The sequence below is a fragment of the Cryptomeria japonica genome, chromosome 8 (genome assembly GCF_030272615.1).
Source record: "Cryptomeria japonica chromosome 8, Sugi_1.0, whole genome shotgun sequence".
Taxonomy (NCBI): domain Eukaryota; kingdom Viridiplantae; phylum Streptophyta; class Pinopsida; order Cupressales; family Cupressaceae; genus Cryptomeria; species Cryptomeria japonica.
Window position 1 is genome coordinate 674,619,409 of NC_081412.1, and position 19,676 is coordinate 674,639,084.

A 19,676-nucleotide genomic window follows, 5' to 3' on the forward strand; every position below is an offset into this window, starting at 1 on the left:
AAATCTCAAGATAAAAATCTTGCATTTGAATTGATTCAAGATTAAAAGTAATTAAATAATAGAAATCGTGTTGAGTCTTATACAAACAACCTTACATTCAAATTGATCCAAGATTACTCCGGTTTAATTTATGAGGAAAAGCTAAACCTAGGTGACTTCCTTGGAGAAACAAGACGGATCGAGATGGCCCTAAGATGATTAAGTTTAAACTCAATAACAACTCATTATAGGGGAAAGGACGCAGTAGTTGAGCATGTACCAATTGTTGTGAGGGTTGTTGATACCTTTTGTTCCAAAAATTGAACAAATAAAACCTATTGTTTGAAACAAAAAATATCAATTTTTGTTAGGAAATGTACCAACAATTGTTAGGAAATGTAGCAATAGTTGTTAAGAAATGTACTAATATTGTAAAAAGTAACCAATCAGGTGATGCCATGTCAGCTGCACAACTATTGGGGTCTCTTTTGCACGCCGATTGGTCTCACTTTTTTGGGGGGCTGTTTTGGACACCTTGGCAAAAAGCATGCTGATGTGGCCCTGAAACCTTAGTTATAAGTAGGGGACTTGTCAAGTAAGCTGCTGTAAAAAAATCGAAGTGATTTGAAATTTCCAAGTAGGATTTTGAGAAGCGCGAAGTTAGGGTGCACAACTACTGGGTCCTTTCCCCTAGTTGTTTTTTAATTGCACATTTTAAGTCGTCTCGACGTTAACCATTACGATTACAGAATACACACTGTTAACCATTACGATTACAGAATACACACTGTTAAATTGAATATATTAATTCAAATTTTGTGCTTCAATTTTAATATGGAAAACACTAATAGATAATCTTACGAACTTTTGAATGGCTTAATTATCTCAATGCTTGTGAAAGGTGAAAATTTGGTTCTGTTGCAAGATTGCATGATAGTCAGAAAATGCACGATGGCCCAATGGCAACCCAATCATATCCGAATGGGGACGAACAAAGCATGGAATCTTCTCAGTTCAAATCCTCAATACTGCATAAAAAGACCAAACATTCACTGCTCAGATGAAACATGAGCATTTTAAGGAAATAGCATATTCCCCGTTGTCTCCAGGTGGATCCATGTTAAACTCAGTCTTCATATCTTCAGCTGATTGAAATGTAGCTGCATGGTCATAAAGGTGTATACTAGACCGTTGCCAAACTCAAACTTGGATTTGTAAGCCATACATTCATCCCAAATAAATCATATAACATTTTACAAATTGTTTAAGCTATACCAATCTGACTCGAAGCTGATCGTAGCTATCAAAGACATGACTTTGAACAATTCTCCCAGACAGCTCTTTATGCTAAACCATACTCTCGTGACAACGTACCACCTTTTATATCCCATGACATTACATGCTCTGTTTCCTCGGGCATAATAAAACGCAAGGAGACCTCCTTTATCATCAACTCCCCACAAAATGGACATTCCCCAGCCACAGCATCATCAAGCTGTGCTCGAATCTAAACAAAAAAAGAAAACTGGTGATTCAGAATTCTATGAGCTTCAAAGTATAAGAAAAAGAGGATATGACAGGTTAAGCAATGGCCTGCAGAATCTCGTACAGGATGGAAAAGGAATACAATACGGAGAGGAAATTTGTATTGAAGAAAAATATTCAGCAGTGGAAACAGAAACATATCACTTTACTATCTAATTTGCGGAGAATCATATCATAATACAAGACCAAGTATGAACCTGATCTGTGGGTGATCTGGTGCTGACTGGTGTTTCTTCATCTGCAATGCTTGACGTTCTTTCTAAATTGAGGGTTGTCCCTGAGTTCACAGCTAAACTCAGTCTCCGCTGCAAATCAAGTATGCGCTCTGCCTGCAAAACATGAATAACAAATTACAACTAGGAAAATAATTGCATGATACGAACATAACACAGAAATTTAGTATGAGTAAATGCTAGTCTATAAAGAGTCCAAATATGTTCTCCGTGAACACAATTACTCAGCTTACATATTGCATTCCCTACCCTATTTGGGTTGGAAAGCTAATGACAAGCTTTATTACATTCTTAGCCACTGATTTACAGTGATCACGAGGCAATACATGCAAGGAATTTTAAGATGGACTATATTATAAGGTCATTTTATCGTGGTACCTTGTTACTTACACAGATTATCAAATGTCTTAAGTGTATAATTGTTTCAATCTTGCTCATCAAAGCTTCCGCTTGTTCTATATTCCATTTATATTCACCCGCAAGGATCTAGGCCGCTAATTCCATAGGTCACTAATGCCATTGGGGCTTCCACTTGCTGTTGAAAGGAGTATTAATAGAAGAGACTGCCCACCACGAGTTGAACTAAGGTTGTTTTCGACGCTTGTGCTCCAAACTATCACTAGACCACAGTCTAATGGAAAATTGACAGGTTGTTATTATAAATTTGGCATTATGAACTTTCATCTTCTTTAATTTGCTGACAGAATATTCCAGACTATACATTATAGAAACAAGGATTTCTTGTCTAGCATGTCTTTCAAACCATTTCAAATCTTTAATTCATCGAACATGATACTTAATGCAATTATTGTGTGCACAGTTTCATCGACAGATATTTAGCTTATTGAGAAATTTTAATAGATTTTTGTCTTACCGGGAAACATTTTACTGATGTTCTCTACTCATTTGAAAGATGAAGTGCAGAGGTACTTTAGCCTTGTTACAAGGCAAAATTATTTCACCCCTTCATTTGGTTTTCTACCATTGGCCATTTCAAGACTCAATGGTGCTAAGGTCCGTAGCTGTGGATGTGATTAAGGTGCACGATAGTTGAATCCATGTTCATGGTGCAAGTTAAAAGAATACAAATAATAAAGTCCAACTAATTAGATTTTTTAATTTTTGTGAAATTGAATTCTGGTTGCTTTAAGTCATCTCAAGGTGGCCTCTACGAGTGGTCTTTTTACTAATGACATTTTTCTTTGTATATGTTGGTAATAATTTCAAGGCAAATGTACCCACTTAGCACAAAACATCTTCAATAATTACGGAAAGGTATAGTCGATGTAATCCACTGCTTTGGCCCTCTCCCCACAAGCCTCTTTTCCTATTAGGGAAAAGCTTTTGGTGCAGGTAATGCCTTGTAAGTCACCCTATTAATACTTTCCAATGTAGGAATAACCCAATTAAACTAATCATATATTTGTCTTTAGTAATTCAAGGCTTCTAAACCAATTTTTAGTTTTATATATATATATATTGACCTTTTTGCGTTTTTAGTAGTGTTACCAGACATAAAGTTGACAAAACTCCGCATAGGCTTGATGCTAGACGCACTTGATTCCCAAAAATGATATCTAGTAATGATAACTAGAAAGTTTCTACAGATAAAAAGTGTTACTAGGCTGGGTCTTGGTAAAGATTTGGCAAGCCTTGTGTAGATCTGCTCAAACTCAAATTCAACTCTCTAAGAGCTACATAACCCTAGTTTTGTGTCATTTGACAATGACTATGATTAGTAATCATTATACCAAGGAAAAATTTAAGTCATTTGAGAATGACGAGTAAGAATTATACCAAATCCAATGCCAAATTTTTTTCACATCTATTGGTAGTAGATTCAAGGCAATGGGACCCGCTTAGCAAACAAACACCTTTAAGCATTTGTTGTAGGTTTTTATTTTTTGTGGGATTGACCTATTTGTGTTTCAAGTCATCACAAGATGACTTAAGTACTTATTGTACTAATGAAATTTCTTCTTCGCATATGCTGGTAATAATTACAAGGCAAGAGGACCCACTTAGCACACAAAGCATTTGTTAGTGGGGGAAGGAATGGGAAGTAAAGTCCATCATCTAGCCTCTTTTCACTATTGACAACTTTTGGAGCATGTACAGAATGCCATATAAGTTGTGTTGCATGGGATTTGTCTTTGGCCTTGGCCATCCATGAGATGTCCTTTGATTGTCCACAAAAAATTTGAAATCTTCAAGCTTCCCAAAAATGACATGTTCATAAAAGAATGCATTGGAGACATTTAGCCATCCTTGAGACAGTTGGGTATGTTTGAGAAAACCCTCCATTGTCCCAGCCTTGAGGATGGCTATATGTCCTAAACAACAAATAAAGATTCTCTATTGTTATTAAAGTAAAAAATATTTTAAAAGGGCATGAGGATCCCACAAACCCTTTTGTGCCCTTATTCAACCCTAATATTGTGAAAATTGTTTACGGCCTAACTCTACTAGTTACAGAAGTAAACAGAAATGTATATTAACAAAACATAGAAACATAACAATATAACTTAATGTGCATATTCAGAAGGTATATCTTTCATTGCCAATTACCAAATGTACAAGACATGTAGTAAGTACAATGGCATCAGAGAGAGATATCTCGACTACAAACAACCTATAAATAGTGTACTAGGTTGGTTAAGACTACCAACTGCCGATAATTGCCAACTACCAACCCAAACGTAGTTGAGAACTAATCTTCTTAATTACAATACATAACAATATTTATTTAGCCAACTACAACTATATACTTAGCCGACTACATCAGCCCCCCAGAAAAGAAAGTCGTCATCCAGACGACTGAGACAAAATTGAGAGTCAAAACTCAAAACACAACAAAATTGAAGAAAAATTCACCGAGGGGTGAGAAAACATCCCTAGATGTATGAAGGATGTTGGGGTAGATGCTTGAGTGTGTTTCTACTAATGGCATTGGAAGACTTGGTTAGCCACCAAGTCGCTCTCCCAAGTTGCCTTCACCATATAGGCGGTCTCCATCAATTGCTTTTTTGTCTTCTCAAGCTCTTTGTCCTTCTCCAGTAGCTTTTCATCCCTCTCCACCAAATGTGGTTTGTGTTCGCCAAGCTGGGTGGTCTTCTCTACTAATTATCAATCCTGTTTTGCCAATTGGTGCTTTCTTTCAATCACTATCTTCTCCAATGTGGTAAATTGGGTGTGCTCCTGGGCTAGTTGCTCTTGGGACATCTGAAAGTGATTTGCCAATGCCTTCCGAGCATTCTAGTCCTGGTGAAGGGCCCTGTCTTGTGATTGGGTGGCTTCCTCCATCAAAGTTGCATGCCTACAGTAAGAAAGAAAAAGGTCTAGAAAGAATAGCTCCATGTCATGAAGTACTCTCAACACTTAGCTATGTTAGCCTCCAATTGTTGGCCGCAAAGGATGTCGAGCATCCAACATCTCCTGTCTCCATGCATGACCATCCTCGAGAAATGAAGCATCTAAAAAACTCTCCTTGGTACTAACCTGCATGAAAGTGAGAATGCACTCAATTGCATGTGTTACAAGTGGGTCATGGCCAATGTCCAAGTCTTGAGCAAGGTCCCCCACTATATCCATGAACATGGCCATTCATTGTAGCTGTTGAATGTATCTCTGGATTTTGCCAACAGGATCATAGGGATTCGATTGGCCCAACCATAGAATAATCTCATCCCATTCACTAGATGATGACTCCACTTAGCCTCCTGTAGGTGTGTCTGCTGATGGTGTAGCCCGGGGAGGTGCCTGTGAAACTAGAGTTGGAATTGGCTCTACTGTTAGTTGTGTTGTTACCTGGGCAGGTGTTAGCTCCAGAAGCGGCTATGTATGTGAATGCTCACCCTACACACCCTACACTAGCGTGGCTCACCCTAAGAGGATTCTACCATCATAGCCATCATTGTCCCCTCTATCCCTATATTCTCTAAAAGTAACCCAGGAAACTCTACTAGAGGGGCATCTGGTGGTACCCCCATCATGTCTAGCCAAGTATCAATGGCCTCTGCCTCCTCTGTTGGGATTGTACCCTCAATTCGAATTGCAAGTGCAGTTGGAGGTGGTCTAGTTGGCACCGAAGGGACCATTAGTGGTGGTATGGCTATTGAAGGTGAGGCTATTACTAGCGAGACTATTGGTTGTGGTATGACTTGTGAAGGTGTTGTCGTCGATGGGACTATTGGGGGCGCTAGTATGGGTAGTGCTGGTATGGTAATTGCTGGTAGCGGTGCTATGGTTGTATCCTCCACGATAATAGCCTCCTCATGTCCTCCAAGCATGCCTCCACTGCCACTAAAAATCCCTTTGCACTCTTGGTTGAAGAAGACAACTCAATGGCCTCTTCGACACTGCTCTCTGAGTCTTCCCTCTGATTCCTCTTCTTCCTAGCCGACTGTGCTGGCTCCACACCACCTGATTGCACTCCCAGGTTGGCCTAGTAGATCATGGTTGACCATGAAGCATCGAGTTGGCCAATTGGCTGCAATCTTCCCCATTTGTCTGGGGGTACTTGAGTATGAACCACATTGAGGAAGAGTCCAATTACATGCTCAATCATATAGAAAGCCTTGTGCTGCAAGCACAAGAAATTTTGATTCTCTTAGAGAGTACGCTTGCCCAAATGTACACCTTACCAATGTTGAGGCCCACCATAAGATCTATCATCCAAACCACAATGTCGGATGCCCTACTCGTAACCCATGAGATCTATCATCCAAAGCACATTGTACACCTTACCAATGTTGAGACCCACAATAAGAAATATCATCCAAACCACAATGTGTTCTTTTAATCAAATCCAACACACATTCTAGACTATTACCACTGCTGCATATGCTATCGTGTTCTTCCTTTGTGAGATTTGCATGACACACTCTTCAGAAAGGCATCGTTATGCTACCATATCATCTTTCCACTCGGCTTGGCAATGGAAGATCCCCTTGAGCGTATCCATAATACCCTCGTAAACTTAGCAAGCTAGAAGGATGTAGTGATCTCGCAACCACTATATTGGATAGTAGATTTGTGGGAATGCCTATTGTATTGTATCACAATGGCTCTCAAATAGGGCTCAAACTCCCGAACATTTTACAAAGGTAGCTATGTGGCCTTATCTACTTGTATGTAGACACGTTTTATCTTCAATTGGTGACTCTCTATGGTTTCTAGCCACCAACTACAACACTCTTTGCCACTCAAGCTCTCCCATGTGATGTTGTCAACCATAATGCTATCATCTCCTGTTGTTTTTCCCAATTGAATGCAAGGCATGTATTTCTTCCCTTTTCTACTAATGGTTGCCATCCTGCAACTTGTATTTCCACAATGAATAGTAACTCCTCAAAAATGCTTGCAATTTATAATGCTTGCTCAAACCATTATAATAATTGCCATGTGGCTTGAGCCTGAAACTAAACTTACAATTTGAAATCTGTACACTTAATGTAGGTCATACAGTACTGAGATATTGCTTGTGTCGTACAAAAATGGAACCGTTGTACAATGTCAATCAATATTTTTTGTATGCCATGGTTGCTTTGCCATACACTATGATTGTTCGGCTATACATAAAGAGAAATGAAATGTCGTACACAGAGTTGTTATACTTCACCAAGATGTTGTATGGTGTGTCTATTTGGCCGTGTGAAGAGGGAAGATGGGATGTGGCCATACTAATTTGAATGATAGTACGTTGCTACAAGGAAGCCGTTTGGGGCAAAATGGAGCAAGTTGTATAGGTCATGAGAAAGTAGACCATAAGATTTGGAATGATTGTCGTACAATTTGAAAAACAATCTTTACTACAATTAAATGTCGTACCTTGTCTTGTAGATGTCGTACTTCGAAGTGAACTTGGGAAGGATGTCGTATGAGACCAACTGCCTTTGCTGAGTGATTCCATATACTCCTAGGGTTTTTCTGCATAAGAATAAAGTGGGATTAATGTATAGAGGTCCAATTGGAATGGGAGCTAGAGAGATGAGAGCATGTGAATCCTACACACAACTACACTACCCTGGCAAAGCTCATTATAGGAGGGTGAACAATGCTTTCACCATGCACTTGACAAGAACGTTGCAAGGCGACACCCATTAAAGACTATCCCTAGGCAAAAGAGTTAGTAAAGAAATCCGATGCTTGGTATATCCAATTTCCGAAGTTCACCTATATAAGCATTCAGGGATGCTCTTGTCTACCCTACATGCTACCACGCTACCGTATTGACAAGATAGTATTGCTTGAGGTGGTGAGACAGTAGACCACATATGATAAAGTGCAAAAGAATAGACATAAGACAGGAATTGCTTTTCCCATCTCAGTCGGGCAATCCATACAAGTGTGTCCATCCTTGCAAGTAGTTGAGAAATCAGAGGAGGAGTTGAAATCCCACTTCCTTATCCCATACTCTAGAGAAAAATTTGATCCTTACAATAACATGAGAAGAGCTAATGGAAGAAGACACATACACAAGCTACAATTGGAAGACTACTAGATGAATGCCCAAGATGATCTAGAGATGAGAAGGAAAAAGTGTTCAAGACTACTGATTGACATCATCAAGATGTGTAAAGTTTTTGACATACTCGATCAAGCAAAAGATAGTGGGAAACGCTTCCAGCTGGTATATGAACAAGAGAAAGACAAGAAGGTAGAAAACAATTAGATAGATGTGGAGATCACCGATTGGAAAGACTTGATGAAGTCAGTTTTAGCATACGTACGATGATGGGTAGACATCCAAATACAGAAGTTGAAGAGCCAGAATGCTAAGATGACATTCGATTTGATGGGAGCGACAGACTCATCTGACGAAGAGACAGAAAGAACGAGAATGAGTGGAAGTGCCACCCAATCAATTCACTCCAAGAGAGTCAGCCACTTAGAGGAAGCATAGATCATAGAATGAATGAGTCCTTGGAGTCTGTAACCAAAATAGCAGATGTGAAAAGACAGACAATAGGAAACACCCCCAAGTGCAAGATAATTCAGTTCCACATGAGCAAACTAATAGCAAAGCAGGTGAAGATGTGTATGTGGATATAGAGAATGAAGATGAAGTAACCTCTCCAACCCGAGAAGATCAACAACTCAAGCAGGTGCAAGAGGGAGAAGAAATATCCGCTATCGCAACATAGCTTAAGGAGAGTTTGGCAAAGGAATTCATAGTGGTAGAAGAAAAGCCTATGGATGATTTAGATAGCTTCTTAAACAAAGCTCAAGAGACAGTTGAAAAGAAAGCCACTAAGATGTCAAAGATAACAAAGGATACTACAAGATCTCGAGTGATACAAATTGCCACTCCAAGAATAGATAAGCTCGAGATCACAACAGAAGAGTAGGATTTGGAGACTCTCGCCTTAGGTCCTTCCACCATTGAGCAGGCAATGGAAGACTTGAATGACATAGTGAAAACAGTCCATGATATGTTGAAGCTAGAAGTAGAGAAGAACAAGAAACTAGAGAGAGAAGAAGTGCATTGAGAAGCTACTTGCAGCAGTTCAAAGAACTGCTAAGGTAACATGATTTTTCTAGCATGCCTCCACTGCTGCTTCCTCCAAATTCAGTTGATAATTTAGAGAAGATGAGGACTTCAACTCATTTGATGGAGAGTTGGATAAATAAGTCTTTCAAGAGAGCGAATGCATTTAAAAAAGAGCTAGTAAGGATATTTGATAAAGTTTCAAGTGTTATTGAAAGAACTTAAATCCTCATGGCAGCTTACAATGTTTTCACTTTGATCAAATTATGTCGAGACTGCAAGCAATGAAGAATTTACCTAAGCAGACTTTGGTGAATGGAGGAGTATTTTAAGAAGGACAATCACCTGATTTCCAGCAGTGGTATAACTTGCTCCAAATGAGGAAGGTCATCTTTGAGGATATCAACAGTGTTTGCACTCAAGTAGACAATGCAATAAACTTGATACATGAGAAAATTGTGGAAGTGGCCGAAACATACTTGAGAAGGAGATGAATGAAGGAATTCATATAGATGCCGATCCGTTGATTGAGAGAGTAAACGTCATATTCTTTGGGACAGCTGGATCACCATCAAAAAAGCAATTGGAAGACATACACTCATTCATGGTACTTGCTAGCAAGCCTAAAGATTTCAGGCCAAGATGGGAGAAACCTTTGCCTCTGCTTTAGACAAGGTGAGCTTCATGGAAGATCAATTGAAGGACATACCTGCTACTCCAATAACCGAAATTGAGTTCATAGTGTCCAGATTCATTGAATTTGCAGCAAAAGAAAAGGATAAGGGAAACAAACTTCTGGAAGATAGTTTGTTATGATCCCATGTGGCATCATTTTTCTCATTGGAGGATTTTTCATCGAAGTTTGTGCCAAATGGATGTCACATTCCCATTGGCTGATATTTAATAATTTGCAAAAAGATTAGGTATTGTTGTAACAAACCCTAATTAGGTTTTAGGTGGCAAGATCTTGGCCCTTGATTATGATTTAATCTTGGCCATTCATTGTATTTGGGAGCACTATATAAGCTCCACTCATTTCATTTGTAAAGGATCGATTAAAAGAGTTTTTAAGAATTGTTGCTTTGATGCTGCTAGAAATAATAAAGTCATTGAAGAGTTGGTGAATTATTGCGTTTCAAAGCATTTGCTTGTTTCTTCATCCTTTTATGAGAGAACTTGATATCTAGAAAGACGGAAAAAAAGATAGAATACAATTTACTTAAGTATTTAAATGAATGAAAGACTCATGTGCATGATTGATAGTGAAGCTCTTATTGTTCATACTACTAATATTTCATCGATGGTGAAGTATTTTGGGTAGTCAACTAAACGCATTTTAGCCAAGCTTAATTAACTTCAATTACTACTTCATCATTGATATGCTTCATCTTGATGGTATCTATGTTTGTAGTAGTGATTTGAAAACATTAGCTATCCCTAGAAGATCGCACTAGCCTTGTGGAGATGTTCATTGCATGTCAAAACAAAGCTTAGTTGAACTCACTTGAAGTTGTCCATTGCTCTTGCATTCTTAGTATTAGTTTAGCACTCCTAAACCTTACCTCTTTTTTACTTTTTTTTATCAAGCACTCATTAGTAGTAGTAGGAAAGAGTTACATTGCAACATCATTCGTAAAAACAGCATTCCTTGTGATAAAGATTCCCATCTCTTCAAGAACAATTACATAAGTCCCCTTGGAGGAGCAGCAAAACACATCAAACCATTGAAGCTATCCAACACATCAAGACCTGACATTGTAAACCTTGGAATCGTCTCAAGTGATCCTTGTGTTCAGCATTTGAGAAGTCTTTGTTCAAGAGAGGATAGAGTATTCAATACTTTATTTTGTGTTCGATAGTGCATAAAAAACACATCAACAGGCTAAAAAGCAGCTTGCAATACATGTCTTGTTTAATCTTTGCCATTAAATATCATAACTGATATATCAATCAGTTAATATAATAATATGGCAATTTATTGTCTTGGCTTGTGGCCATTACAAAATATTAAAATACAGCTGAAGCACGAATTATCTATTAGCAAGAATTATTTTTTGTGTAAGTGCAATCATAGGCTAGAGAAAATCTTTGATCTCCTCTCCAATATCATGTTGCAGGATATATTTTCCAAAGCTAAAATAACAACTACTATTAGTAAAGACAATCCAATAATTAATTTTCATATTTTATCCCAAAACTATATTAAATACCACTTATGTATATTTAATCATATGCAGAATAAAGGTGATAAAATGGTATGATATTGTACAAAAACGGAATATGAAAATGGGTATGAAGGCATATGAACAGGCAAAAATATGGTATGAAATGGAACGTAAATGGCTCTAATCACACCCTACAACAGATGCACTCAAACTTCAGAAGTACATACTGGGCATTATATACTCATACCTTGTGCATTCTCCCATCCTCACACCCATGTTACCTTGAACTAAATGCAATGTAACTCAAAGAAAAGGATGGAAATGCAGATAGTTCCCACTCAATGGGAAGAGTCAGAAGATAGTTGTGTGAATAGCTTCAATCAGGGGAATGCATTCTAAACAAGTATCAATCTGCAACACTTGCTACTTCAAGATCATTTTAATGCATAATATGCATAATTATAGATTACAAATTATTGTGAAAACATTTATAATGGCATTACTTTTAGAGTCGAAGTGTGATATTGACTATGCAATGTTGATACATCCATGCTTTTCAGATTGAGAATTCCTGGATAATGATCTTAGCACGAAACAAATTTCAAACATAAGTTTTGTATGATCAACAGCTTAGCAAGAATAAGCAGTTGCCCAAACAGAATATGTTTGGTGTTCCATTACATGTTCAGCAAATACATTATGTGCATCAAATAAAGGTTTCTTGGTTATACATACATACATACATACATAGCTAAATTTCTAAGCATTGCATCAAAGAATACACAAATATTATTATAAAGATTTCTTCCCAGCTTTAAAGCTTTTGTAGTATGAGATTTGATTTAAGTGGATGGGAGGAATAGATCAAGCATCTGCAAATTCTTACCTCAGTTGCATCTGTGTGCTTTGTGACATGCCAAATAAGACATTGTGCATGAAAAGCATGTTCACAAGGAAATACATAAAATGGGGCCATGGGTGATGTAAAAGCCCTAGCCACTCCAAGTCCACTTCTTGAAGTCAATATTTTACGTCCACAAACCTGTCAGACCCAGTTTGATTGTCATTAAAATTCTTAGTGTTTCTTCTACCTTGAAATGCCTAAGAGCTGCAATCAAAGGACAAATTACTTGAACACAGTATCCAGTATGCCTTTCTATAATAATCTGAGAAATGGTTCAGCAAGAGATGTATGCAAGAAATTTGAAAAAAAGCCTCGTCTCACTTAAATAGACAGAGTGATAACTAGATGTTAAAAAACAATACCCCACATTCTTCATCACGATCAACAACTGCATATCTTTGTGCCAAAGCACTGATGTCTTGTCTGATGCTGTCTGCTCCGTGAGTTGCATCATTCATCTCCTGCTTCAGTTTCTCAATCTGCTTATTATAGTCTTCTAGGGATGAACATATGGCTTCCTGCAGGGAACAACCAGTACCCTAGAATTAAAAAGAAACAAAGTTCTATAAAAATTCTCCTGGGTCCATCTACTATTGTGTACTGAGAAAGCATTTGGTCAAACATTAATTTTCTTTTTGTTTCAAAGCATAGCCTGTGAATCAAAATAGAAAATGAAAAGACAGCAACACAGACGATTGGAAATATAGGAAAAAAATTGAATTTATAGCTTTAATGACACTAGACAAGAAAAAGAATTTCAAGATGTCATGAATTAAAGCAAACGCACAGGCCACACTTGTTTATCTGATGGAAGCAAGCAACTGTTCGAGTGATGTAAAAATGAGATTGTTGAAACTAGTTGTATGGTAGTATGATCTACCTATATAGTTTCAGTAGAAAATTTTCTTCATAATTTACATTTTGTAGTTTTTCTATAGCTCTAGTTTATAGCTTTTACTTCCTAAGATTTTGATGGTCACGTTTTAGATGCATCCTTATTTTTTAAACCTACCTGTTACTAGACAGATTGCAGAAGTCATAATATTGTATAATTTGGCAGCACAACCAATTTAACAAAGAGACAAACACCATTAAGCTTAGGGGTGCAACAGGCCACCTATTTTACTTGCTTAAAACAAACTATAAATTTGCCTTATTTTTCCTAAAATATCCATTGATGTCTATTACCCCAATATTTGAATCAGATAAATCCCAAGTTACCTCTAAACCAGTCAATAATTCAGCAAGCTAGTCCTTTTTAGTATAACAATAATGACAGGTGTCTTCATTATCAACCAACTGCAGATGTTACAGTAATGAACTTCAATAGACATAGCTTTGGCATGATAGACCGGGTTCTTTACCATCTTCAGCACGTTCTGGTTGTCCCAAAAAGGTGAAGTCAACGCTGTTTGTTCAAGTTGAATATCAACCAATATCCTCCATAACCACATCATCTCACTCCATGTAATCATGGCTTCCTTGTATTCAGTCTTAGTTGATAACAAAACTGTTCAGTGTGGAGCCTGATCAGTCTCCAAGTGGGAGATTGTTGAAATGTGGCGACTGATCAGCAAAGTACTGTACACTCAGCATGTATCCTCGCCGGGGTCCGGAGTTGGGTTGGGCCCCGAGCAGGGGTTCGGAGGCGGCAGCCCCCGAGAAAAAAAAATTTGCCGTTTTTCGTTGATAAAAACCGACATTGTAATAAAACCCTAAAAAGGCCGACTTTGTTTGTTGCCCTAAAAACGCATGTTATAAGCGGCTGAGATGTTTAAGGCATTGTAAGGTTGATGTACTATTTTTGCTGGATAATAAGAAAGATTGGACGGCTGTGTATGGTGGACGTAACCCATTCTGGGTGAACCACGTTAAATCTCTGTGTTATCTGTGTCCTGTTTTATTTCTTTATCTTTTGTATTTAAATCTGCATATAATTGTTAGTTCATATTTGCTTCGGATCTGCTTGAAACCCTAACAATTGGTATCAGAGCGAGGTTTTCTATAAATTGTAAGGACTTTCAGATTTGAGTGGGAGCAATGGAGGATTTCAAATTCAAGGTCGAAAAGTTTAACGGCCAGAATTATCAGTTATGGAAAATGCAGATGGAGGATTACCTGTATCAAAAGGATTTGTGGCGGCCATTGGAAGGAAAGGCAAAGAAACCGACCACAATATCAGATGAAGAGTGGGACATTTTAGATAGAAAGGCACTGGGATCCATTCGATTGTGCCTTGTGTCATCTGTAGCATTCAATATAACAGAAGCAAAAACGACTGTAGATTTGATGGTAACATTGGCTAAGTTGTATGAGAAACCCTCGGCTTCGAATAAGGTATTTCTTATGAAGCGTTTGTTTAATTTGAAAATGAGTGAGGGAGGATCTGTAGCGGAGCACTTAAATGAATTTAATACAATTACCAGTCAATTGTCTTCGGTAAAATTACCTTTGTAGAAGAGGTTAGGGCTCTCTTGATTTTATGTTCTTTGCTAGAAAGCTAGAATAGCTTGGTTATGGCTGTAAGTAACTCTGTCTCTGGTAAAAATACTTTGGTATTTGATGATATTGTTGGTGTTATCCTAAGCGAGGAAATGCGAAGGAAAAGCACAGGTGAGACTTCAACATCATCGGGTAGTGTTTTGAATGTGGAGAACAGAGGAAGATCAAAGGAAAGAGGAAAAGGCCCTGGGAATGAGAAGTCATGAGGGAAGTCAAAGAAAGGACGCTCTCAATCTAGAGGAAAGAAAGATTGCTGGTACTGCGGAAAGCCTGGTCATCTAAAGAAAGACTGTTGGTCTCGGAAAAACAAAGAAGGAGACAAAAATGAAAATGACAGTAAGGAAGCTAATATTGCAAGTAATACTTTACAAGATGCTTTAATCTTATGTTTGGATAATGTTAATGATTCCTGGGTAATAGATTCTGGGGCTTCATTTCATGCTACACCCCATAGAAAATATTTTCTAGATTATGTTCAAGGTGATTTTGGACAGGTATATTTGGGTGATGATGAGCCCTGTCAAATTGTTGGAAAAGGAAAGATAAAGATCAAGTTGCAGAATGGTAATGATTGGTTTCTGCAGGAGGTAAGACATGTTCCTAATTTAAGAAGAAATTTAATTTCTGCAAGGCAACTAGGTAGTGAAGGTTGCATAGTTACCTTCTCAGACAGTATGTTGAAGGTCACTAAAGGATCATTAGTAGTAGCTAAAGGTGCGAAGGTAGGCACATTATATCTGTGTACTGGTAACACTTACTCTACCTTAGCTGCTACAGATAAAGTTACTGCAGGGACAACAACAATAAATGTTGCAAGAACAGATTCGATAATGTGGCACCATAGGCTTGGGCACATGAGTGAGAAAGGGATGAAAATCCTTCACTCCAAAAATCTATTGCCAGGACTGTGATGTCCCCTTCTAGCTAGAGACATCACTCTAGCTTGTGATTGGCCTATCAGAGACCCTCGTAGGCTAGTAGGATTGGATAGAGGGTCACCTTGGCATGGAGATCTTCCGGGGGTCAGAGCAGAGTACACTTCTGGGTTGCCAGAGTTTGTTTATGATGAGTTTTGCTTTGAGTTTGGCTTGGCCAGGCTATTTTTAGCAGTTGGAGATGGACCCCAGCTATTTTTAGCAGACATCATGGTCATATGGGTGGTCAACTAGTGAGCTCCAGTTTCAGACGGCATAGCTAAATTCAAAATATTCGTGGAGTTAGACAAGTTTGAATGACTTAGCATTTATTATTAAGTGATTTAATAATAAAGTAATAAAGTGACTTTATATTATAATCACTTAACTTGAGGGTCAACTCATCATTAGACGGGGCCATGTTTTTAATTAAATTATCTGAGCCAGACTATTGAAATATTAAAATTAAATGCCCATTTAATGATTAAAATCATTTTTGACACCCAAAGTGAAATTAAATGAAATTACAAGCAAAATTGTAATTAAGAGGATTAGGGTACGACTTGCAAAAAGGATAAATAGCGTTGAGTTTGGAAAGAAGAGGATGGCCATTTTATTTTGACATTGTGAAATTGAAAGGGTTTTGCTCTGGAGACTAGGGTTTTCAGCCACCATTGGAGGACGTAGTTGCTTCAATGTTCACCATCTGAGCTGATGAAATATTCAGTGATATTTGGTTCCAGGAAGACTTCATTCAGAGGTCTTATTTGCATCTAATTGCACAAGATTGAAGAATAAATTCACGAGAAATTATTGCAGATTTATTGAAGAATTTTTTGTGATTAACAAGTACGGTACAGATTGCTACAGTACCGCCGTACGGACTGCTACAGTGCCGCGTGAACAGTACCGCGTGAATAGTGTCGCCGTACGGATTGCTACAGTATCGCGTGAACAGTAATTTTTTCAAAAAAATTAAAATTTGCAGTTTGCAGATTTTTTTCAACTACTGGGACAGCAAAAATCAGGTTTTTATTTAACATTGTAATGAATTTGTTTTCCAGGCATATTGGCCATAAAACAGAACAAACATTCTCTTGATAGTCTCGTAAATTAATTCCAGCAGTAATATTATTGTTTCAGTATTATTTTAAGCATAGGAGTTTATTCCAGTATTGTTTCATTGCTCATTATTACCAAAAAACACAAAAAAAATCTATAAACATTCAAAAACCAAAACAAATTCAAATCTACTACATTCAAAAGAAACAGTCAGCAGAGGAGAGCCAAGTTGGGTTCTTACAAGGACTAAAGAAGATTGATTTAGAGTTCTGTGAAAACTGTGTTTATGGTAAACAGAAAAGAGTCAGATTTCTCAAGGTTGGGAAAGAGAAGAAGAGTGAGAAGTTAGAACTTGTACATTCAGATGTATGGGGACCAGCTCAGGTATCATCTCTTGGTGGCTCTTGTTATTATGTTACTTTTATTGATGACTCAACCAGAAAAACATGGGTATATTTCCTAAAACAAAAATCAAATGTTTTTGAAACTTTTAAGAAATGGAAAGCTTTGGTTGAGAATGAGACAGGAAAAAAGTTGAAGTGTCTCAGATCGGATAATGGAGGTGAGTATTGCAGCAAAGCATTTGAAGATTACTATTCTTTAAATGGGATTCGAAAGCAGAAGACAGTTCCAGGAACTCCACAGGAAAATGGTGTGTCAGAGAGAATGAATAGGACCATCATGGAACGTGCGAGGAGCATGAGATTGCATGCTGGATTGCCCTTACATTTTTGGGCAGATGTTGTACATACTGCTATCTATTTGATAAATAGAGGACCTTCAACCCCTTTGGATGGTGGTATTCCAGAGAGGCATGGACTAGTAAAAAGGTAAATTATTCTTTTCTAAAAACTTTTGGTTGCGAAGCTTTTATCCATGTTGATAAAGAAAACAGAACCAAGCTTGATGCTAAATCTCAGAAATGTACTTTCATTGGATATGGGATAGATGAATATGGCTATCGGTTATGGGATTTTGAAAATAAGAAAATAATTAGAAGTAGAGATGTTATATTCAATGAGAAGGTTATGTATAAAGAACAGATGCAGGAAAAGAAGCATGAACAGGACAAACAAGAATATGTGGTGTTAGATGAGATTCCTGAAAATGAAATGCCACAGGTACCTGATGCTCAGCAACAACAGATTGTCCCACAAACTCCTGCAAGTGTTAGACATTCTACGAGGACAAGTAGACCCCCTGAAAGATTTTCTCCTTCTTTGTATTCTATTTTATTAACGGATTCTCGTGAACCAGAAGAATATGAAGAAGCAATGCAGGTGGATGCCAAACAACAGTGGCAGCTAGGCATGAAAGAGGAGATGGACTCCTTGATGAAAAATAAGACTTGGGACTTAGTCCCTTTACCTGCAGAAAAAAGAGCCTTGCCTAACAAATGGGTTTATCGGCTGAAGGAGGAGGAAGGAGGTCAGAAAAGATATAAGGCCGGACTTGTGGTAAAAGGTTTTGCACAGAAAAAGGCTATAGATTATGATGAAATATTTTCTCCAGTTGTAAAAATGACTTCAATTAGAACTGTACTTAGTCTTGTGGCTGCAGATGATTTACATCTTGAACAATTAGATGTCAAAACAGCTTTTCTCCATGGAGATTTGGAGGAGGAAATTTACATGTTGCAACCACAGGGATATGAGGTCAAAGGTAAGGAGAACTTGGTGTGCAGGTTGAAGAAAAGTCTGTATGGCCTAAAGCAAGCACGCCGACAATGGTATTTAAAATTTGATAGTTTCATGGCTGAACACGGTTATCATAGGTGTCATTCTGATCATTGTGTATATTTTAAGAGATTTGATAATGGCAGTTATATTATCCTCTTGCTTTATGTTGATGACATGCTTGTTGCTGGGTCTAACATGCAACATATAAATGATCTTAAACAGAAATTAGCTAGGTCATTTGCTATGAAGGATTTGGGTGCAGCTAAGCAAATTCTCGATATGAGGATTACACGGGACAGGAAAAATAGAACCTTGAATTTGTCCCAAAGTGAGTATATAAAGGTGGTGTTGAAAAGATTTAACATGCAGGATGCAAAAGCAGTTAGTACACCTTTGGCTAGTCATTTCAAATTGACTAAGGAGATGTGCCCAAAGGCACAGGAAGAGGTTAATAAAATGTCTAACATCCCGTATTCATCAGCTGTTGGCAGTCTGATGTATGCAATGGTATGCACAAGGCCAGATATTGCACATGCAGTGGGAGTTGTGAGCAGGTTTATGAGTAATCCGGGTATGGAACATCGGAATGCTGTGAAATGGATTCTTCGGTATTTGAAAGGAACTACTACGAAGGCATTATGTTTCAAAGGATCTAATGCTGCTCTAAGTGGATTTGTTGACTCTGATCTGGCGGGTGATATTGATTCACGGAGGAGTACTACAGGGTATGTTTTTACTATAGGGGGAACTACAGTCAGTTGGATTTCTAGGCTGCAAAAGGTTGTTGCACTTTCAACCACTGAAGCTGAGTATGTTGCTTCTACAGAAGCCAGCAAAGAGATGATTTGGTTGCAATGTTTTCTGAAGGAATTGGGTCAGACACAAGAGGATAGCCCATTGTTAAATCTCTGTGTTATCTGTGTCCTGTTTTATTTCTTTATCTTTTGTATTTAAATCTGCATATAATTGTTAGTTCATATTTGCTTCGGATCTGCTTGAAACTCTAACAAAAACAACTGTATATTGTAGCTTTCTATGACAATAAACAATCCCTTAACCAAGATTGGAAACATTTCTGTTTTGAACAATTGGATCTATTATTTTCTTCAAAGGAATAATGTGACAAATTATTACTACTTTCCTTGCCAAATTTATTACATGCTTCAAATGTTAAGCAACCTACTTTGAGTTCCAATTGAAAGCA

At 37.8% G+C, this 19,676-nt stretch overlaps 1 protein-coding gene across 1 annotated transcript in view; it reads right to left on the bottom strand.

Moving 5' to 3' along the window:
* Window positions 1-752: 752 nt before the first annotated feature.
* The window catches only part of LOC131032370 (vacuolar sorting protein 18), a 251,231-nt gene continuing 232,307 nt past the window's right edge, over window positions 753-19,676 (bottom strand). Inside the window, exons 22-25 of the mRNA XM_057963318.2 lie at window positions 12,678-12,833; window positions 12,298-12,453; window positions 1,722-1,853; window positions 753-1,486 (exon numbers count right to left, since the gene is read on the bottom strand). Of these exons, the coding sequence (XP_057819301.1) occupies window positions 1,322-1,486; window positions 1,722-1,853; window positions 12,298-12,453; window positions 12,678-12,833 (609 nt within the window). The 3' untranslated portion in view covers window positions 753-1,321. The remainder of the gene's footprint in view (window positions 1,487-1,721; window positions 1,854-12,297; window positions 12,454-12,677; window positions 12,834-19,676) is intronic.